This window comes from Gracilinanus agilis, chromosome 3, assembly GCF_016433145.1.
Source record: "Gracilinanus agilis isolate LMUSP501 chromosome 3, AgileGrace, whole genome shotgun sequence".
NCBI classification, from domain to species: Eukaryota; Metazoa; Chordata; class Mammalia; order Didelphimorphia; family Didelphidae; genus Gracilinanus; species Gracilinanus agilis.
This window is the reverse complement of record NC_058132.1, coordinates 203,655,776-203,679,254: the sequence shown is the minus strand read 5'-3', so window position 1 is coordinate 203,679,254 and position 23,479 is coordinate 203,655,776. Positions and strand designations below refer to the sequence as shown.

The 23,479-nt window shown below is 35.5% G+C and overlaps 1 protein-coding gene across 1 annotated transcript in view; it reads left to right on the top strand.

Annotated features, from left to right (window-relative positions):
• The first annotated feature begins 439 nt into the window (after positions 1 to 439).
• DDX6 (DEAD-box helicase 6) overlaps positions 440 to 23,479 on the top strand; it is a 37,846-nt gene continuing 14,806 nt past the window's right edge. Inside the window, exons 1-9 of the mRNA XM_044669613.1 lie at positions 440 to 639; positions 4,468 to 4,531; positions 5,096 to 5,200; positions 17,037 to 17,166; positions 18,741 to 18,887; positions 19,517 to 19,611; positions 20,235 to 20,357; positions 21,743 to 21,871; positions 22,418 to 22,534. Of these exons, the coding sequence (XP_044525548.1) occupies positions 440 to 639; positions 4,468 to 4,531; positions 5,096 to 5,200; positions 17,037 to 17,166; positions 18,741 to 18,887; positions 19,517 to 19,611; positions 20,235 to 20,357; positions 21,743 to 21,871; positions 22,418 to 22,534 (1,110 nt within the window). The remainder of the gene's footprint in view (positions 640 to 4,467; positions 4,532 to 5,095; positions 5,201 to 17,036; positions 17,167 to 18,740; positions 18,888 to 19,516; positions 19,612 to 20,234; positions 20,358 to 21,742; positions 21,872 to 22,417; positions 22,535 to 23,479) is intronic.

The window sequence follows — 23,479 nt, the reverse complement described above, 5'->3', positions numbered from 1 at the left end:
CTATTTTCTTTGCCCTAGAAGGTTTGATGTATATATAAATTTATGCTGTCTTGTTAAATGGTAAAGACTATAGAAATCTTGGTATGGGGGTCCCTTAAGAGGACTTGATTTAAAAAAGGAAAAGCATGCTATTATTCCAAATATTGATTATTTTTTTTTCTTCATTTCAGATTGAAGTGATTAAATTCAGATATAACTAAACTTTGTTAGAGGGCTTTTTTTAAAAAAGTTGTTTCAGTGCATCAGAGCAAGTTACTACTGCTTTACCGTTCAGAGACTTACAGGTGCTTGCCTGCATTGCAATAAAGGACTCATATATTGAGCAAGACTTATATTTATCTCTTCGTTTTGGAGAGTCTAATAAACTGTTATTACAGTTTCTCTACTGACTTTCAAAAGTTTTGAAGTCTAAAAGAGACACCTTTACAAATAACAAAGCATGAGCACGGCCAGAACAGAGAACCCTGTTATAATGGGTCTATCCAGTCAAAATGGGCAGCTGAGGGGCCCTGTGAAGCCCAGTGGTGGCCCTGGAGGAGGGGGCACACAAACACAGCAACAGATGAACCAGCTGAAAAATACCAACACAATCAATAATGGCACTCAACAGCAAGCACAGAGTATGACCACCACTATTAAGTAAGTATTACTATTAAAGCTTTAAATATCATAGAGGCTCTTTTTTATTGTTATTTTGATGTTGACTTGTTTTGTATATATATTGGTTTTTCTTTTTTATAATTAAATAATTCTGGCTACAAATGGAGGATAAAAGAAAGATAAATCCATCCACAAATTACCTCTTCTCCTCCCCACAATAAATGTGTATATTTTTGCTGTCGTTTGTAAACTAATCAAGCAGTCATAGATGCCAGAATTGTTTGTTATAATATCTTTATATTTGAAACAACCAAAACATCTGACTTTTATAATTAGAACAAATTGGAATAGAAGGTTAGAAATAGGACACTGAGTTCCTTTACTAAATATTAAAAGTACTATGTTCTAGTATTGGTTTTGCCAATATAACTTTTTGTTTAGTTCTGTTAATCTTTATTTCAGTTTATGCATTAAAACTAATCATAATTTTAACTTTTTTTTAATTTAGAGGTCACAAATATTTGTAGTTATCTGTGACCTGTAGACATGATGACCCATAGAACTATAAAATTTTACTATATAATTTCAGTATGTGGAACTTTTGGTTTCATCTTTCAACATCCCTTTTTTAAAAAATTAATTTGTATTGATATATTTTTATATTGCCTAAATTTTTCTCTATCATCACCCCCCCTCGGATATCTCTTATAAGATTTTTTTTAAAGAAAAGGAAAAGAAATCAGCAATATCAATTTTCTGATAAAATAAGCAATGTTCTACATCCAAGGGATTCCCCTTTTCCCCATCTCTGTTCCCCTCTCTTCCCTTTTTCCCCATCTCTGCAAAAAACAAAAAAACGAAAAAAACCAGAGGGAGTTGTTTTCTCATATCTCTTCTTTGGGACCAAGATTGTTCTTTGTAATTTTGAAACGATAGTTTTTGATTGTTTTGCCACAATTGTTCTTTTCGTTATAGTAATCATTGTGTGCATTGTTTTCTTTGCTCTGCTTCATGTTATACCAGATCTTGTAAGCATTTCCATGCTTCTCTTTAATATTCCTTCTTGCACATAAAAATAAGGATTAAAAAAACAACTATGAGTAATTTAGGATTTAGAACTTTTAGAGGAAAGGAATGGATTTTAAACATTCCCAATTCTCTTTGTTTGCAAGTTAGAAAGACCTAAGTTTCAATGCAGCCTCAGATACTAACTTTATGGCCCTGGGCAAACCAATAACTTCTGTCTGCCTTAGTTTACTCATCTGCCAAATGGGTATAATGACCCCTACCTGCTAGGATTGTGAAGAATGGGCTGTGCAACTCTTTAAGTGCTATGTAAATGCTCTCTTCTCATTTCTAGAAAACCACCTTATAGAGACTTTTTAAAAAAGACTTTTCCTTAAAGGCATATTAAGTGATGTTTGTCATTTAAAGAGCATATTTTAATGAAAGTAATATTTCAATTCATTTAGTTTTACTCTGATGTATCTTCATCTAAGTGACCCTTCTTTTTTGGAGAAATGGTGGGGCTTACATGCTAGACTTGGTGTCAAAAGCCCGAGTTTAAATCCTTGCCTTGACACTTATTAGCTTTATACCACAGACAAGTCTTGACACTTCTCTGAACCTCAGTTTCTTCTTCTGCAAAGTGGAAATAGTATCTATAGTAGCTACCTTATGGGATTATGAGGATCAAATGAGCTAATGTATTTCAAGTACTTTAGTGTTAGTTTTTATCATTTTTGTTTGAAGACTAAGGCAACAGAATTTGAACTACTGCTCATCCTACCAAGTTTGATAGGTGTCCGAGTATAGACCAAGAATTGACTGTAAATACGGGGTGGCCTATAACTCTGAGCTTGACCACTGAGTGATTGCAGTCTACATGGGTGTAGGGAAGACCACACTAGTGAAAGCACATGTTAAAAATATTGAAATAGTAACTTAGTCCAGTGGAACACTATGACAATACTGACAATAAAGATCAATGGTCTTTAACCTAACATTTGTTTTTTTTTTTCAAATGTTGGAATTGGATTCATCTGACAGATTTTTTTCAGATAAGACTTTGGTTTTGTGCTTGATATATGTTTTTTAAAAAAGTTTTTTTTTCTATTGCTTTTGAAGCACTTTCAGAGGTATATGGTAACTTTTTAGAAAGTTAACGTTAGGGGGCAGCTGGGTTGCTCAGTGGATATAGAGAGCCAGGCCTAGAGACCGGAGGTTCTAGATTCAAATATGGTCTCAGACACCTCCTAGCTGTGTGACCCTGGGCAAGTCACTTAATCCCCCCATTGCCTAGCCCTTACTGATCTTCTATCTTGGAACCAATACACAGCATTGATTGATTCTAAGATGGAAGGTAAGAGCTTAAATAAATAAGTAAACAAATAAAAGAGAAAGTTAACATTACTGGGCCTCATACCTATAAAAATTAAAAGTTTCTTCCAAAGTCAGTCACTTATGAAGAATAATCTGGTCAAATTTTAGGTGAATTTCCCAGAATTAGCAATATAAATTTATTTTGCTTCCAGTATGCTTCTTGGGGGAGGATAGATTATTAAAAGCAGAGGCTAATAAGTTTCCAGTGATTCTTTGCAAAACTGTATGAGAAATATCTTTATGTAGATATACATAGGCACATACATTTTAGGTGTGTATGGTCTTTGAAGATATGTAACTAACAATAACTCACATTACTGTTGCACCTTTAAATTGTAATAATACCCCTTACACATGAGGAAATTTCTTCTCCCACTTAGAGCTTGCCATTTACTATCTATAATTAGGCTAGTGAGACCTAGAATTCAAGTCTGCTGATTCCAAGTTCACTATTCTTTCCATTCTGCTTTCTTACTAAATTGACCAAGTGCTCTGAAAATTCTTAAAGTAATTAATTATTAGATTTGAATATTATAGCTTCTATAATTTTGCTCCTTCAAGAATAAGTAGCGGCTGTCTAAATTGTTTTAATTACTTCAAATTCCATTCTAATATAAAGTCTTCTCAGATGATTCTAGCTCATGTTTGCCCCTTTTCAAATTCTTTCTTTTATCTACCTTTTGACTTGACCATATGCGATCTTATTTGAATGGTTTATGTGTTTCACTTTTTCAGTCATATTGTAAATTCCTTGTGAAGGTGAATCACAATGCCTTATATGATGCCATGTGTATAATGATTGAGGATTTATTTAATTAGATCATAAGGTCTTAGTGTCTGCCTTACTATTTAATTTGGGATCTTTTTACAAAACCTTTGGGGATCCTGGGTGAGGTGAACATTTGTGGACCACTTGATTAGCATGAAAAAAATATAGAGAGATTGGGATATATGTTAACAGTAGTTTTGGTCATTCAATATTAAACTTTGGGTACTTTATTTTTTTCCATAGAGAATAGCACAAATAGAATGTTATAAGAAAAGTCAACTGCAGTGAATTGAAACAAAGCAACATCCTCATAAATAAGACTCGAAAGAGAATATTATTGGTTATATCTATATTATATCTATCTACAAATGTTACTTTTTTTCTTCACATTGTATTTTCCCTCTCTGATTTTTCTTTTTCTATAGGTATAAGCAACTTTAGGGAATTAAAAGGGTTGCCTTCTTCCTCTTTCAACACATGACTGATGGGTTGCATTATTTCTCATTAGGGGAGCACTTTTTTCAGTTTACTTAGCACTTTGGTATTACTGAACAACTGAGTAGAAATCTGTTCCTAACAACCAATCTTAGAGGGAATGGCATAGGACAGTTATTGTAGTTGTTTAAAGTTTATTCATAAAAATAAATTATTGTTCTGCAATATGCTGATGAATAGTATTGTTCATCAAAAAAATTTCTTTTACTTTTCTTTTTTAGACCTGGTGATGACTGGAAAAAGACTTTAAAACTCCCTCCAAAGGATTTGAGAATCAAAACTTCGGTGAGTTTCTTTTAAATAGAAAAATGGAAATAAACTGTAATAGTTGAGGTATTACAGCTGTTTAATTTGGGAAGAACTTTTGAGATTTGAAGTGGGGTCGGAAAGACTTGTAATCAAAATTGATCAGCAGGCTCAGAGATGTATAGCTGGAAGAGGTGTTAGAGATATTTTAGTCTAGCTCCTCTCGTTTTACAAATGATTTAATCATTGAAACCCAGAAAGATTGTGATTTGCAGATAGTCACATCCTTTGATCACAAGAATGCTTTAATTTCACTGGGTGGGCTTTAACTTCTTTCAGAATGCTATACTTGTTTATTACTTAATAATACTATTACTATGTGAGTCATATATTTTTGGTACTGATTACAATGCCACCAGGTGATATGTTTTGGAAAGGCTTATATAAACTTCAAAGATAGTTGGATTGATAATTGGTGCAGAGGTAGTCTGTTTGAATTTATGTTTGAAATACAGAGGACTAAGAGCTCTCAGTCTAGATTTACATTAAAAAATAGTTATGATTCTCTGGTAGCTTGCATAAACTTGGCTTATTCTTGGCTAGGATGTGACCTCCACAAAAGGAAATGAGTTTGAAGATTACTGTTTGAAACGGGAGTTACTGATGGGAATTTTTGAAATGGGCTGGGAAAAACCATCTCCTATTCAGGTATGTTTGAAAACATGAATATCTTGCCTTTTTCTTACCTCCTCTTCCTGTATATGTTTGTAGATATGTTTGTTAGGAGAACATGTAATAGGTTTTTTTGTTTGTTTTAATTGTGGTGATAGAAGTTAGAGAAGAGGGAGTTAGTTTCCTTCTATACTAGTCAGCCAAATGACCTGTGCTTCCAAGTTTGAGCAGGCATTGATTACCCAGTAATTTTTTTCTTTTCTTTTCTTTTATCTTTTTAAACCTTTACCTTCCATCTTGGAGTCAACACTGTGTATTGGCTCTAAGGCAGAAGAGTGTTAAGGGCTAGGCTGTGGTGGTGACTTGCCCAGGATCACATAGCCTAGGAAGTGTCTGAGGCCAGATTGAACCTAGGACCTCTGGTCTCTAGGCCTGGCTCTCAAGCCACTGAGCTAGGTATCCTAACCTTAGAAATTGTAAGAGACTATGATGTGGTCACGGAATTAGATGTAGAAGGGTGTCCAGAGGTCACCTATTCCATCCCACATCTAACTAATAATCTTATCTCCAATATCCCAGCAATTGGTTGTTCAACCTCTGCTAAAAGATCTTCAGTGAGGGGAAACTGCTGCCACCTGAGGTACATGTTGCACTTTGGCACGACCCTGATTGTTGGGAGGTTTTTCCTTACACTAAACTTAAATCTTAGTTTTATCTGTAAATTTCCCCCTTTGCTTTTAGTTCTGCCTTCTAGAGATAAGCCAAATAAGTCTAAACCCTCTTCCATGTAACAGTACTTCAAATACTCAATGACAATAATCCTGCCCCACTAATTCTTTTATTCTTCAGGTAAATTACCCAAGTTCTTTCTGTTGATTGTCATGTGGCATAAACAGTTTTCTCTGGACACAATCTATTTTGTCCTAATGTTGTGTCTAGAACTGAACATTTTACTCCAAATGTAATCTTAGCAGGACTATTCTTGTCCTTGATACTATGTCTCTCAATGTAGCCCAATATCCCATTAGCTTTTTTGGCTACCAAATCAGTGTGTTAAGTACTTTTGAGCTTATAGTACATAAAGCCCCAGATTTTTTTTTAGCCAAGCCTCCCCATATTTGTATCTGTGAAATTAACTTCTTGAACCCAAATAAAAGACTTTGTACTTATCCTTATTGAATTTCATCTTAATAGATTTTGACCAATATTCTAGCTTGTTGAGATCTTTCTAGATTCTGCTTCTTTCAGCCTTATTTTCATGTCCCCCTTAGCTTTGTGTCACCTTCAAATTGGTTAAGTATGCCATCTATGCCTTTATCCAAGTCATTGGGGGGAAACTTTAATAACACAGGGCTAAGAACAGTTTCTTGGGGCCATTCCATTAGAGATTCCCTTCCAAGTTGACATCTAACCATTAATGATGACTCTTTGAATCTATTCATTCAGCCAGTTCTGAGTCCATTTAACTTCATTCTTAGCCCATATCCCTCCATCTTGTCCAGTAGAGATAACTCAAGAGACTTAGTCAAATATTTTGCTTAGATCTAACTGAACTAGGTTTACAACATTCCTCTGAGCTATCAAAATAATACTGTCCAAAAAAGAGGTTAGTCTAGCATGACCTGTTCTGGATGAACCTATGTTTTATATTCACTTTTTCCTTTTCTACATGCACTAACCATCCCTTTAATAATGTGCTAATGTTCTAAACATTGCCAAGAACCTAAATTAAACTCAGTGTTTTGTTTTGTTTTTAGCCTACATTTCCTACCATTTTTAGAAAATTAGATATAGTTTGCCCTTCTCCAGGACTGTAGCATTTTTTCCTATTCTGGACAGTATTCCAGAGATTAGTAACAGTGGTTTAGTAATTATATTTGCCAATCTTTTTATGCCATGCCTTGGAATGTTCTAGGCCTGAAACTGCATTCCTATCTTGGGTTTCAAGTTATTATCTACTTTTGTCTTTTCCAGACATTCTTTTCCTTGATAGAGAAAACAAGCAAAAGTAAGAGGAATTTTCCCTCCCCTCTGTTGTTTATTGTCATCCTATCTCCTGAGCTTCCTTTTCCCAAAATGGTGGTTCCTTATATTTTTTTTTTCTTTGTGGCTTATTTTCCTAGCATAACTTTTTTTGAAGAAAAATTGTTTTTTCTTGGAACTCCTAGCCAAACATTATCTCATTTTGATTTTATCTACTCCTGACACTAGTCTTATGAGATTGTTTACTTCTTTATTCATCTTTTATTACCTACCTTTTTTAAACTTGGGTGTGATGGTACATTCCATTACATTTGCTGGGGAGGGTGAATTTGGTTAATTGTTTGAGTTTGGGAGTTCTGGACTACACATAAAATCCAGTCCCAATATGGTAAGCCCCCAATGTTAGAAGGCCCAGGCCTCTAAAGAAGAGTGAACCATCCCAGGTCAGAAAATTGGAGTAGATCAAAGCTTTTCTGCTAGATGAAATCAGTATGGAACCAGGACCATGAGTAGCTTAGGTAAGATAGGAAAACCCTCTTGTCTTTTCTAGACATCTAGCTCTAGAATAGAAATGTGCATATGTCTGCATAATATGAAGCCTAGTCTCATCTTTATATATCTATCTAGTTTACACACACACACACACACACACACACACACACACACACACACACGGGTGGGGGGGCAGAATTTGAGAGAGTGTGAGAGTGAGTGTCAATCTAGCTATATTGATAAGAATGAGTCTCAGAGATAGTTCTAGTTAGAGGTCTTATATGTATTGATATGATTAGGTCTCATAGGTATAGTAGGGCCCATATCTGCAGGGTATACATTCCAAGACTGAGAATGGTTATAACTGCAGATATAAGCAAATACTACTGACACCAAATATATGTGTTCTCCTTCATCTTGTGAGTTAGAAACAGAAGAGACTGCCACTGGGGCAGACTACTATTGCAAGGCAGACTTCCAGAACTTTGTGGGCAGTCTTCAAGCACTTTGGGTTGACCGAAGATAACGGAAACTGCAGAAAGAGAAACCAAGGATACGGGAACCTTATTGTATATATGTGCATTTTGTTGTTCATTTATTCAGTTACTCTGACCTTTGACTTTTATAGATGAGGAAACTGAGGCAAAAAAGATTAAGTGACTTGTCTAGGAAACAGCTAGTTAAGTGTCTGAGGCCTTATTTGAACTCAGGAAGATGAGTTTTCTTGCCTTCAGGCACAGCATTCTATCTACTATACCACTTACCTATCCCATATATATATATGTATTTTTTTTTTAGCATCATAGCATTTAAAAATAGAAGGGACTTTGTTGTTCTGTCATTTTCAGTTGTGTGATCCCTTTTGAGGTTTTCTTGGCAAAGATACTTTCTGCTCACTTTACAGATGAGGAAACTGAGGTAAAAAGGGTTATGTGACTTGCCTAGGGTCACACAGCTACTAAGTGTCTGAGGTTAGATTTGACCTCAGGAAAATGAGCTTTCCTGACAGCCTGGTGCTCTACCTGCCCACTGCCCCACCTAGGGATTTGCTTGGAGGAGAGGGAACAAACCCCTCTTTCAGCTCCCTTACATTAGAATATAAATTTCTTAAGGGCAAGGACTTCCTTTTGTTTATATTCTTATTTCCTGTGTTTATCAATATCAATTTGATTCTTCAAATTTTCACTTCTCCTAGGCTAACTTCCTTTGTAAAACATTAGTCCAGTGGTTCTTAACTGCTTTCTCTGACTCCTTTGAAATAGGACTTTCCAGAGTCTAGGATGTATATCAGCTAACCTTTGCTTGCTTTCCTCTATTATACATTGAGTGATGGTATACTCACTTCTTCCCAAAGTTTTCATCATTCCTCCTTTCAGCAGCCAATTTCTCTTTGTTCTCTCAGTTTCCTATAGTAATGTGGAAATAACATATATATGATACAATTAGAAAATTATAGAAAGTAATATATAATCAGATGTTAAAACTTATAATAGAGATAGGAAATGGAAATTCAAAAAGGAGAGAAGTCCTTGGGGGTTTAAGTTGATAGGAAAGACTTCTAGAGGAGGTTTGGTGGTGAGACGAGTTGAACCTTGAAAGCTAGGTAGTTCAGGAGATTGGCAGAGCATTTTCAGTAGAGTGAATAGGAGGAACAAAGGGGGCAAGTGTGGGATTTTTTAAAATAGTAGAGATGACCTGGCTAGAGTAGAATAGAGGCCGTTATTGGGAATTAATGGAAGTCTGATCATGTCATAAACACTCAACACCCAGTGGCTGTTGCTTCAGGAGCAAATACAAAATGTTTGGCATTGAAAGCATTTCACAACTTAACCCCCGCCTCCTACCTTTCCAGTCTTCTTATACCTTACTCTCTCCAATACATACTCTTAAATCCAGTGATGCTGGCTTCTTGGCTGTTTCTTCAAACAACACATTCTTATCTCTTGGTTCTAGGCATTTTCTTTGTCCCCTATGCCTGGATGTCCCCCATTTCTAGAATGCTCTCTCTCCTTCCTCTGCTCTGACTACTGGCCTCTTTGGCTTCCCTTGTCTATCAGTTAAAATCTCATCTTATATAGGAAGCTTTCCCTAACTCCTTAATTTCAGTGCCTTCCCACTATTAATGACTTCCTATTTATCCTGTATATATCTTGCCTTGTATATTTTTGACCACATGTTGTCCTTCCCCTTAGATTATAAGCTCCTTGAGGGCAAGGTCTATCTTGCTTTTTTTCATATTCCAAGTGCTTGGCACAGGGCCTATCTGTTAGATAGCTATCTGTTGGACCTTTTAAACTGAATATACTTCAGGCATATGAAACTCAACAGATCCAAAACTGAACTCTTCCCAAATCTACCCCTCTTCTGAACTTGCCAATCCCAATGGGGCATCACCATCCTTCCAACACCGAGGTTTATAACCTCAGTGTCATCTTTGATTCCTATTCTTATTCTTCATCCCACATATTGACTCAGTTGTCAAATCTCATCATTTATTTTTCTACATTTTTTCTTAATTCTGACCCTTGCTACCTTTCACCTGAACTAGCCTCCTGTTTGATCTCTCTGCTTCAAGTCTTTACCCATTTTAAATCTTCCTCTACCCAGTTGCCAAAATAATTTTCCTGAAGCGCATGATAGATCCTTTAGGATTCAATATGAACTCCTCTGTTTGATTTTTAAAAGTTCTTCACATCACTATCCTCCACGTACTCCATGGTCCTGCTGTTGCTATCACTCTCTATCTTTAATGTTTGAAGTGTGTACTCATTTCAATTTCTTGGCATCCTTTGCTTTTTTCAAGACTCTTCTTCAATACCACCAGCTACTAGAACCTTTCCCCCTAAAGACTTGAATAACTGCTTTCTATTCTTGTCATCTATTGGTTATACATAATGGTTTGCTAACTTTTTTATTTTTAAAAACCTTGCCTTCTGCCTAAGAATCAGAATATCAGTTCCAAGGCAGATGAGGAGTAAGTGCTAAACAATAGGAGTTAAGTGACTTGCCCAGGGTTATACAGCTAAGAAGTGTCTGAGGCCAGAGGACCTCTCCTCTTCTGGGTCTGACTTTCTGCCCACTGAGCTTCCTCTAGTTCAATGGTAGGCAACCTTTTTGGCCGTAAGAGCCATAAACGCCTGCGGAAGGAGGAGGATGGAGAAGGAAGGCGCTGGAATATGGGGCTCTTCCTGGACTGGCCGGTCAGGAGGTGGAACCAGATATGGCTCGAGAGCCATTCGTTGCCGACCCCTGCTCCAGTTTGTTAACTTTCTTTGCTAGATACAAAGGGAAAGGTAATGATAAGTAAGACTTAATCCCTGACTGCCTGGCCTTTATCGTTTATCTTTGTGGTTGTGAAAATGCTTAAGAGAAGTGTTCTGCCTATAGTGTTTAGCAAATGATTATAAGCCTTTAGAAGTACAAATAAAGGACTAAGCAGGTCTACGGAAGGAAAAATAATTTTTGATCTTGAAGGGAAAGGGTCAGAAATCACTTAAGAACTGGTCTCTGGGAATCTTTTTACCTACACCAGTCCTCCAGTTCCTGTTTTGTAGCAGATATTAGACATCTCCCTTCAGTAAGACACCGACACCCTACCTTCATTCCTACAGTTGCCTTGTATATAAAATAGTAATAATAATAATACTTCTATTATCTCTTTCAAAGGGCTGTTGTAGGAAAAGTGTTATTTTTTGTTTGTTTGTTTGTTTGTTTTTTATATTTTTTAAACCCTTAACTTCTGTGTATACTTGGTGGAAGAGTGGTAAGGGTAGGCAATGGGGGTCAAGTGACTTGCCCAGGGTCACACAGCTGGGAAGTGTCTGAGGCCAGACTCAAACCTAGGACCTCCCGTCTCAAAAGTGTTATGTTTTAATAGAACCATAGAAATTATTTGGCATTATTATAATAATAAAGTTCGTGTAAACTTTATTATCCCTTTTTACAGATGGGAAAACAGGCTCAGGAAGTTTAAATGAGTTGATACAATTAGTCACACAACGAATAAATAGCACATTGAGGCAGATAAATTTCATGATCTAAACTATAGAGAATATTGAGTACATGCACTCTTACGTAGTCTTCTGCCTCATTTTAAGGATGAGAAAACTGAGGGAAAAAAAGGAAATTGGATAACTTGCTGAGAATCAATAAATTTGAGTTTTTTAGGTATCTAGCATTAAGCAAGAGGGAAGATGATCTATGTTCACGACATTTAAGAATAGAACCATAAGCTGGCATCAAGGAAAAAAAAATCTTTAAATCCTGTCTCTTCTCTCTTAGGATTTTGTCTTCTAATGAATCTATTCTGCTAAAACTGCTATAGACTTAGTAGTTCTCAATGCCATCTATTCCATCTTGCCCTGCAGTTTGGATATTTTAACAGAATATCATGCAAGAACCCACTGAAAACAGCTGTCTTAGTAGACCGCAAATACATGTTCACTCACACCTATTCTACCCCATGTCTCCCCACTAATTACCCAAAACAAAACTAGGACTTAGAATAGATAGCTCTCAAGACAGACAACCTAATAGAAAGAGTGGGATTTTATTTGTATTTTGTCACTGTCAGAAAGATAATTGTGGCTTTATACTTTAGGGAAGAGCAGGGAAAAAAAATTCTCAGATTTTGAGTTGGCTTAGTAGAGAAAGACCCTTTTAAAGCCAAGGGCTCTAATTCATAATCTGGAGACCTTTTCTGTTGTCATATGTATTGAATATGAAAATCAACTTTAAGCTGACATGTCTTTTTCCCCACTTATTGGAAGAGCACTTGGCATATTTAAACAATGAACTGAATCATGCATGTAATGTGCTATGCTTCATAAATGGATATAGTACTGATCCATCATCACTATTAAGACAAATGTTTGAGGTTATTTTCTGGAGGATGCTAGAAAAAAAATTACAGACATTTTCCATTTTTTTGCCAGGAATGGAAATTTTGCTAAAATATGAAATATATGTAATTTAAAGTTCTTAGGCATCCTTTACAAATCTAAATCACTTTTTTATAAAACTCTTACCTTCTGTCTTAGAAAATCAATACTAGTATTGGTTCTAAGGCAGAAGAGAACAGTATGGGCTAGGCAGTAGGGGTCAAATGAATTGCCTGGGGTCAAGCAGCTAAGATGTATCTGATGTTAGATTTGACTGTAAGATGTTCCATCTCTAGGTCTGGCTCTATCCACTGAGATAACTAGCTTCCCCCAATCACAATGTATTTTAATATTTTGGTTTGCTCATAGACAAGTAAGGAAGGCATACACTCAGCTCTTATGAATACAAATTTCTGCTTTCTTTTTCATGAGTCTTTTTAGTAATTAAGAGTGTGCTGGTTAAAGTTCTTATTTCTTGTCCTTGCATAATAAATTAATGCCACTTTCAATGTCTATAATATAACTAGACCTATGAGGCCCAACATAGGAAGGGAGTAATATATTCACCAAAATTAAGATTGAAAATTCTCAACCAGACACCCACAACCTAGAAAAAAAAGCACCAATTCTATATTTTCATGCGAAAATAATAGTGCCCCCTGGAGGCATAATCGGATCTTTCTTTATCATTGAAAAGTTCTACTGCTATTGCCTGTGGTTGAATAGATTTCTATAATCTACAGATCGAGAAACTATCAACAGCTTTACATAAAGAAATTCCCATTACATATATGATTTGGTGTTTTGGCTTTAAAAGATTGCTCTATACCAGTGATAGGCAAACTAGGGCCTGTGGGCCAGATGCAGCCCCCTGCAATGTTCTATCCAGCTACATGACATTATTCCTAATCTGACGAATACAATGAGTAGGTTACAATACACTGACACTTCGAAAGAGTTGCCTTAGAAACAGACTGACAGATGAGCATTTCCTTTCCTTTGACCTCTTTAAAAAATTTGCCCATCACTGCTCTATAGTAAAAATGAATTATATGGAAATGGGACAGGGGAAGAAATTCTCATTACATATTTTAAATAAATAATTTTGAGGGAATAGAGAGACAGGATAACAGTATATGAATAACTGTTATTCATCATTCTTTTTTTAATAATAATTTAAAAATTGAAAAAATTTAAGTTTTAAGAGCTTGCACCCTACCTCCCTATCCCCATACCTAAATTTGAGGTTCCGTGCCTCCTTCCCTTTTTATTTATTTATTTTTTGTGAGAGGTTGCACTAAATTTTCCTTGGTGGTCTGCCCTTTCTGTCCAAGGCATAAATACATAAAATGTCAGTTTAGATTCACATATATTTGAATATAAAAGAGCTATTCTCCATACAAAAGCTTAAAAACCCATGCATTGACCATATTGGAGCCTAGAGCTTTATTCATCCCATTCTCTAATGAACTGAACCAAATAATTTTTTTAAATTTTATTGTTATAAACCCTTTTCCTTCTGACTTAGTATTAATCCTGATTCAGAATAGCAGCAAGGGTTAGGCAGTGGGATTAAGTGACTTCCAGGTCACATAACTAGAAAGTATCTGAGACTAGATTTGAACCCAGGTTCTCCTGACTCCAAGCCTGCCACTCTGGCTAGTGAGCCACTTAACTCACCCCCAAACTAATCAGTTTTACTCTGTAAAAGTATGAAAGTTATTGTTCTCCATCTAAATAATGTGACTTAAAGGTGTGCCTCAGCAACTGTGGAGCAGCTGCATGGGATAACTAAATAAAAGTTTTGAATAAGTAAAGAAGCAGATTGTCTGAGGCTGAATGTAGGGAGGCAGTGTATAATTCTTGTGCTCCAGAACACTGGCCTAGGAATCTGAGAATTGGAAACAGATCTTACAATCTAATCTGTATGTATAGTAATATCCTCCACAGCATCCTTCAGTTGTCTAGGCTTTACTCGAAGCCCTACAATGAAGAGAAGACTGTTCCCTCTAAATCAGCTTCCCGTGGCTTACACTCATTTGCTTTTTGGAGCCACGTAGAATCAAAAGGCCCATCCTCTAGATCTGTCTTTGCTGCTTATTTGCCAAGTTGTTGGATCTCTTTGGATCTTGAGTTTCCTCCCCTGCCAAATGAAAGAGTTGAACAGCATGATCTCTATGCTCTCTTACAAATCAAATATTGGAAGTCTACTTTAATTGACATTCAACTAAGGTATCAGATATTGCCCCAATTTCTACACAAAGGAACTTTATTGGCGTAAGTCAGGTTGCTTCATAGGCTTTTTCTTTTTTAGCTTTGTGTTGTGAAAAACTATTTTATGGCCAAATTTGGAATGCTTACCTAAATAGTCATTTTAGCTCCTCATTCCTTGGTTGGGAGGGATGAGAGAATTTTGAGAATTTTTGAAGTTTCACTGGGTTGGACCTTTGTCTAATGCTTTTCAAGATGTTTGTTTTGTTTGTTTTCCAGGATATTAAATACTTTGTCAGGCTTTGGGCTAATAACTGTCATGATGGTGACTTAGTTCAACATCAGGGTACCCATCCCATGAGAATTTCCCAACAGGAGATAGAACTGCTATTATTATAGAGTTTGTCCAGCTTTCTGAGTTGTATGAATATCCTCTCTCTTTCCTTTGTACTTTAACTTCCTTTAATTGCTTAATCTAATTCTAAATAATCTGTTATGACTCTGTGATTTTCTGAGGGAATTATTCCCATCATCTATGTTCTTCTGAAAAGTTCTTGTGAATAGTAGAATGCCAGTTAACTGAAATCTGGAATTGAGAGCTAATGTTAATAGTGTCTGTGTTAATCAGATTGTAGCAGACTCAGATCTATTATAGAAATAGCGGACAATTGAGTATGTTCTAGCTAAGTATATTGCTTGAGTTGGATTTGATTAGCTATTGGTTGTAGGGATATTGTAAGGATTCCCTTATCTTGGTACTGAAGGGACTTATTAGATACACTCTTTTTGGGCAGTAGGGAGGCGGTTGTTTTTTAAACCCATGCCTTCTGTCTTAGAATCTATATGAAATAATTGGTTCTGAGGCAGAAGAGCAGTAGGAGCTAGGCAGTTGAGGTTAAGTGACTTGCTGTGGGTCACACAGCTAGGAGATACCTGAAGTCAGATTTGAACCCAGGACCTCACACTTCTAAGCTTGATGCTATCCACTGAGCAACCTACCTGCCCCCAGTTACTCTTTTTTTATTATTGTTTTTTTAAAACCCTTAACTTCTGTGTATTGTCTCCTAGGTGGAAGAGTGGTAAGGGTGGGCGATGGGCATCAAGTGACTTGCCCAGGGTCACACAGCTGGGAAGTGTCTGAGGCCAGATTTTAACCTAGGACTTCCCATCTCTAGGCCTGGCTCTCAATCCACTGAGCTACCCAGCTGCGCCCCCACCCCCACCCCCACCCCAGTTACTCTTAAAGACTGTCAGTGAAATAAAATTTGGAAAGCTTTTGAATATGACCTGGTGATAGATTGATCTGTCACCCATGACTAGCCTAATTCATTTTGCTTAGATTTATTCACTAGATCATCCTCCAGAATCTGATGATAAATTTGCACCTTATGAAACCTTTTGCCATGGAGTGGAAGTAGTTGTAAAGGGTATACACACAGAAGAAAGTATAGATTATTGAAGTATTGAAGACCATGGTTGCAAAATCTGAGTACTTCTGGTACCAGTGAACATGCATACATTTCCCACTCTTTACACCTTTCATATATAATACCCTTATCTAGTCCGTCTTAGAACTGTTCTATACATTTTACTTCCCATCTCTTTTGGGCCTGTTAACAGGCAGTGCTCTCCTTCCTCAACTCTTGTTGTACTAGCTATTAATTAACTTTAGCATTCATTTGGTATTTAGCACATGCTGCCTTGTATTTATTTTATCTTTTATTATGGAGAACCTGCAGTACAAAGATCCAGGATACTTCTGAAGGACTTAGGACAAAGAATGCTATCTGCCTCCAGAGAAAGAAGTATTGGAGTCAGAATGCAGATGAAAGCATATGATTTTTCAATTGTTTATTTGGGTTTATTTTTGGAGATTTTGGTTTTATAAGATTACTTACAAAAATGAACAATATAGGAAAAATAATAAAATTTTAAATATATATATAGAGAACCTATTTCTTCAATTAGATTTTAAGTTTCATAAATATAGAAAACCAAAGTTTTATCATTTTGTATCCTCAGCACATAATACATTACATGTAATATACACACACTAAATTCCTATTTCTTGCACTGGATTTTAAGCTACTACATTGTCATATAATTTTATGACAATAAGGACATATTAGTCAGTGATGATAATTTAAATGTGTACTGATACATTTGAATGTGCAGTGTCAGACACTTGAAAGTGAACTTACATTTATGACAAAAATGAATCATACGTCTTCAGTAGACTAGTGTGAAATATGCTCTAATGTTACTTTAACATGATTTTGCATTGTTTTGACTGTTTTTTTTTATAGGAGGAGAGCATTCCCATTGCTTTATCTGGTAGGGATATCTTAGCTAGGGCTAAAAATGGAACTGGCAAGAGCGGTGCCTACCTCATTCCCTTACTTGAACGGCTAGACCTGAAGAAGGACAATATACAAGGTCAGTTGGAGAGGGATTTTCATATGGTAACACCAGAGAGGCTTTCTTTAAAAAATTATAGTGTTTTTTTTTTATCAAACTGTTTAGGTAAAGTGAAAAGCAATTGTAATTTGTATTGAGTTTGGCTAATTTTTTAAGAATTAACATCTTTTTCAAGTAAGGTACCTTGGCAAATAAAACAAAGTTATCTTGATAGGCTGAGATAATAAGGCATTTTTAAAAATCAACCTTAAATTTGTCATTCTAATTTACTTTCATAGAATGACTTAAATATATTTGTAAGTAAACATTTATTCATAATAAGGCTATTCTTAGTGTTTGTAAAATGCAAGAATTTGGTTATTTAAGTATTTTTTTGTTTTGTTTTGTTTTGTTTTGTTTTTAAACCCTTAACTTCTGTGTATTAGCTCATAGGTGGAAGAGTGGTAAGGGTGGGCAATGGGGGTCAAGTGACTTGCCCAGGGTCACACAGCTGGGAAGTATCTGAGGCCGGATTTGAACCTAGGACCTCCCGTCTCTAGGCCTGGCTCTCAATCCACTGAGCTACCCAGCTGCCCCCTATTTAAGTATTTTTAAGATGGTAATAATGTTAGTACCTTAATAGTCAAGGGAACCACTAGTCTAGAGCAGAGGAGGAAGAGAGTTATCAGATCCTACTTCACCATGGAAAACTAAATAAAGAGAAATTAAGAGGAAATTTATGGAGAAACCTTAAAAAAAACACACAACTTTCCTAAATATTCTTAATCTACAATTAGCAAGTAATTAGCAAATAATCTACAATTATTATTAAAAGAAATAAAATTTTTTCCTTCTTTATCTCTGTTCTCTCAATTTCCCCATGGTATAGTTTAGAGCCTCACAGTCTCAAGCTTGAGCAAGGTTAGATGTCATTAAGAGAACAGATGATATAACTGAAAAAAAATATTGGACTAATACTCAGAAGACTTAAGTTCTAGTTCTGATTCAGCCACTCCTTAGTTTTATTACCTTAAGTAAGTCATTTAATCTCTATGTCCATATCTATAAATTCAGGATAATAATACTTGCCCCTGTCTACCTTAAGGAATTGATATGAAAAGCAAATAAGATAATAAAGCACTTGAACTGTAAAGTATTCTATGTTGTGTGGTTATAGTGATGATGATGTCAGCTCAGTTGAGAAGGACATGAAGATATTCCTGAGTTTAGCTGTAATAGTAATTATGTGATATGGTAGTACTTAGTTTCTGAAAAACCCCAGTCCTGAATGCTTGAACTTTTCAGGGGATTAGGGAAGGGTATATGTGTGTGTAAGTTTTGAGAAACCGCACATTTATATCATAAAGACTTTTTTTGCTAAAAGGCTATATTTCCATTAGCATATAGAAGATACTTGTTGTTTCTGATACTTCCACATGGAACTTTCTAAACATTTATTGAACATACAAAGATTTAGTTCAGACTTTTGTGAGGTCTAAGAATCCAAGCTCTAAAGACATTTTTCTCATAGATCCTTTAATACTTTTGAGGTAGTAATTTACCATAAAAGCTAATGTGCTCTTTTTTATCTATTCTTTCTCTTTCCTGGTCAGCAATGGTGATTGTTCCTACTAGAGAACTAGCCCTACAGGTCAGTCAAATCTGCATCCAGGTCAGCAAACACATGGGAGGAGCCAAAGTGATGGCAACCACAGGAGGAACCAACTTACGTGATGATATAATGAGGCTTGATGACACAGGTAAGAAATTAGAATAAGGTGGTGAATTTTCAGTGTCTGTGAAAGTCTCCCAGGTATTCTTCTGCTTTCTCTCTTTAAAAAGGACAGTGTATGGAGTAAATGGAAGATATTGATCATGCCTTATATGTGACGTTGTCTAACATCACTGTGATAATAGGTACCTCAATGAACAAATTCCCTGGAAATAAAGTTTCTATTAGCAAAGTTTGCATGGGCTTAGAGAGGATTGGGGCAAATCTCAGAAATTCCTCAGTGCTGATTTGGAAGCAGTGAGGATGCTTGCTCAGGTGTAAGCATTTTGAGGATAGGCCAAGGCCTGATTAACAGCAGGGTTCCAGTAACTTGGTCATTTGAGATTAGGGAAAACATTGCATGGCCTACAGCCAAATGTAACCTCTGGCCATACAGATAATTATCTGAAGGCATCCTCCATCTTCATTTATCCTCCCTCTGAAGAGAAATAGAAGTATATTCTTTGAGAAAGTTAGGGATAGAGAAACTGCTCTAATAAATAAATTGAGAATCTACTCCTAGAAGGTATCCTCTTCTTTAATAGACTTATTCAATATGTATTATTTACCCAAGACAAAGTTCACATAAGTGATATGTATTTTTAAAATCTTGTGCAGTACATGTGGTGATTGCTACCCCTGGAAGAATTCTGGATCTCATCAAGAAAGGAGTAGCGAAGGTCGATCATGTCCAGATGATAGTATTGGATGAGGTAATTTCTCTTATTTGGGAAAAGTACTATTCCAGGAATAATAGTAGCTGGCATTTATGTATTTCTTTAAAGCTTATAAAAATATTCTGATTTGATCCATTTAACTGTTAATGCATTGAATAATAGTTAATGCATATTTCTCAGAGCTGTCACACTACTCACCTGTTCAGACCAACCTGATTTCCTTGTAAAACTTATTTACTCTTAGAAAGCAGTGGTTGATAAAAGTTTGGCTATGTTTATTTTTCAGCAAAAATGCCAATAGTTTAGTGTTGTTATTTTCCTACCAATCAATAAGGTCGAAGAGGAATCTTTGTCTTAGAAAGTAACTTCTTCATTAATAAAGTGGTTACTACACTAACACCAAACAATTGATTACTTTTACCACCTTTTCCAATGAAATATTTATGAAGAAACTCAACACACACAATTATCTTTCTCATAAGGGTGACACTGAAGTTCAAGAATTTATCCTATTTGATACCATTGGATTTTAGGATTAGTAACATAAAGAGCTTATGTCTAGAACTAGGAGAACTTTAAAAAGGGTGTTGCTTCATATTAACACAAACTGGAAATGGCTTTGGGTTTTGTTTTTACTTTTTTGTCCATTTCTATTACAGGCAGATAAGTTGCTGTCACAGGATTTTGTGCAGATAATGGAGGACATTATTCTCACGCTACCTAAAAACAGGCAGATTTTACTATATTCAGCCACTTTCCCTCTTAGTGTTCAGAAGTTCATGGTGAGTATAAATTGGTTTATTTGGTAGCATTGCTGTAATGACTTACCTATGGAGAATTTTTTTTCTCACTACCCATGAGACATCTTTTTCCCTTAAATACTCTTTATATCTTATTAGTACATTATATTTTTTTCCACTTCTAAGACTTGTCTATTTGGCTAATTTAGTATATTCAGCAAATAAGATTGCTTGGTTCAACATTATGCTGCTAAAAGACAGCCAAAGAATTGACAAAAATTTTTGAGTTATTGGAAAGGCCTATCATGAACTGATATGGAATGAAATAAGTAGAACAAGGAGAATATTATACACAGTAATTGAAACATTGTGGGATGATCAAATGTAATAGACTGCTACTAAAAGCATTGCAGTGATCCAGGACAACTCTGAGAGACTTATTAGAAAGAATGCTATCCACATTCAGAGAAGGAACTATGGGAGTAGAAATCCAGATGAAAACATGATTTATCATTTGTTTATATGAGTATATGATTTGTGGTTTTGGTTTTAAAAGATTATTGCAAAAATGAATAATATGGAAATAGGATTTGAGTGATAATATATGTATAACTCAGTGAAATTGCTTGTCAGCTCTGGGAGGAGGGAGAGAAGAGGGAGACCACAAGAATCATGTAACCATGGAAAAATTTTTTTAAATTAGAAAAATTTTCATTTTGTCCTTTGGCATCTTATAGTTATAGCTTTAAGTGTTAGATTTGATTGTACAATAAGTAACACAAGACATGTTGATTTGCACAATAATTCCTATATTAAAGTTAACGGAAAACAAGATTAAGAATAGTTAATATTTTTGTGTCTACATCTTTAAAATATTCATTCCCTTTTAGCATGTATTCTTAGGCTAATGAATTATCTTCCTCTTTGAATTTCTTCTAGGGGTTTATTAATCCTTCAGTTATAATTTGTTATTACTTAGTCATTTCAGTTTTGTCCAACTCTTCATGATTCCATTTTGGGTTTTCTTGGCAAAGATATTGGAGTGATTTGCCTTTTCTTTCTCTAGTTCATTTTACAGAGGAGGAAACTGAAGGAAACAAGGATAAATGACTTGATCAGGGTTATACAGCTAGCAAGTGTCTGAGGCTAGATTTGAACTCATGTCTTCTAATTCCAGGCCTAGAACTCTTTCCACTGCACTACATAGCTGCCTTTCATTAGGGATACACTAGAATCTTTATCACAAAGATAATTGTTAAAGGACTTTAAGGAATTTATCATGTATCTTTATTATAAAGAACATGTTGTATTATCCCCAATGAGTTGTTTTTTTAAATCTAGTAATAGATAATATGGTTTTGTGTTCATTGATTATGCTCTGCTTTTATTCATTTCACTGTGGAAGTCTTCCTCTATTTTCTTCTCAGAATTCCCATTTGCAAAAACCCTATGAGATTAACCTGATGGAGGAACTAACTCTGAAGGGAGTAACCCAGTACTACGCATATGTAACTGAGCGCCAGAAAGTACACTGCCTCAACACACTTTTCTCAAGGGTAAGAAATAACCTTCAACTGTTAAACATCATATTTCAGTAAATTCCAACAACAAAATGTAGATGACTTGTATCAACAAGCAGCCATTTTCACACATTTCCACTGTATCAAGTTCCTAGCTTTTCTAGATTCTGTTGTAAAGGTACAGTCTCAGTTACCAATCTTAACTTGATGTGATACAATGTTGTTTAATGAGTCTAATCCCTTCTTAGCTTGATTCTAAAACGAAATTGGCTTCTTATTTCATCTCAAACCTAGTAGTTTCATTTATGGCAGTTGTGAAAGATAATCTGATATTAAGATAAAATTCTGAAAGGAAATATGAATTTTTTCTTTGATTTAAATTCTTTTCTGCCCACTAGAAGGTAAAGAAAAAAACACCCACACTCCTGGTTAGAATTATTGCACTCTTGTGCATTTTGTGGAGGCAAGTTTCAGATAATGTACAATGGAAAGATTTTCTGTTTGCCAGTCCAGAACTCAAAACCTCTAGCAAATTAAATGAAGATTTTGCCCTTATTGCCAATATCTCTTTCCTGTGTTTAGCTCCAGATAAACCAGTCAATAATTTTCTGCAACTCCTCTCAACGTGTTGAACTATTAGCTAAGAAGATTTCCCAACTGGGCTATTCTTGCTTCTATATCCATGCTAAGATGAGGCAGGTGAGTATGAAACTATATGATACTAAAGTTCACAGTATTTATTTTACTTTTAGAAGTATGTTGTTTCCTAAATAGGTAGTTTTATTACAACTTTAATTGTTATATTAATTTGGGGCATTTTTATTTTCCCCTTTAATGGATTCACTAGGCTTTTTTTTTTTTTTCTCCCCACTGTAATCCTTCTCAGGTCAGTTGGTAATGTATTTTCTCATTTTTTCCTTCTTGAACCCATTAGAAAAAAGGATCCAATCTGGACTTACCTGAGTTCTTCCCTGTAACAGAGCAACTGAATCTTAAAACTTTAAATTATAATTCTTTTGTTTATGACAACATTCTGAAAGTTCACATGATGAAATGTTATCCCAAACAACTGTTCATTTGTTTAGTTCTTATGTACAAACTAGGATCAAGTACTCAAAAAGAGACCTAAACTTTCTTTGGAATTTAGAAGTGTGTCCAGATCATCAGTCACATATGCCATGAACCAAGCATTAAAATCTCTCACTGGAAACACATGTTTTAATTTTGAAGCAGATATTTCAGAATGGGAAGAAAAATGGTCTAGAAACAGTCCATTAGGGTAACATTGCTTCTGAACATCACTTTGTCCTATAAGCACCAGAAATGTCACTAAAATATACTTCCTCTTATGAAAAATAACTGTTTTGGAATGCTCTCCATAAGGTCTTAGATTTCAAGCAAGTAGAGAACAAAAAGGCAGACTATTCTGTCCCTCATAGCAATGAGGAGACTAATACCCAAAGAGAGTAAGTAATTTGCCCAAGACCACCCATTTAGTGAATGGCATAGCTCAAATTTGAACCCAGGTCATCTGAATCTAGCACTCCTTCCACTGCACCACATTTTCTCAAGTTTATAAACTTATTTTAATTCACTGAATGTAACCGAGAACTTAAATATTTGAAACTGAAAATGCAGAATATG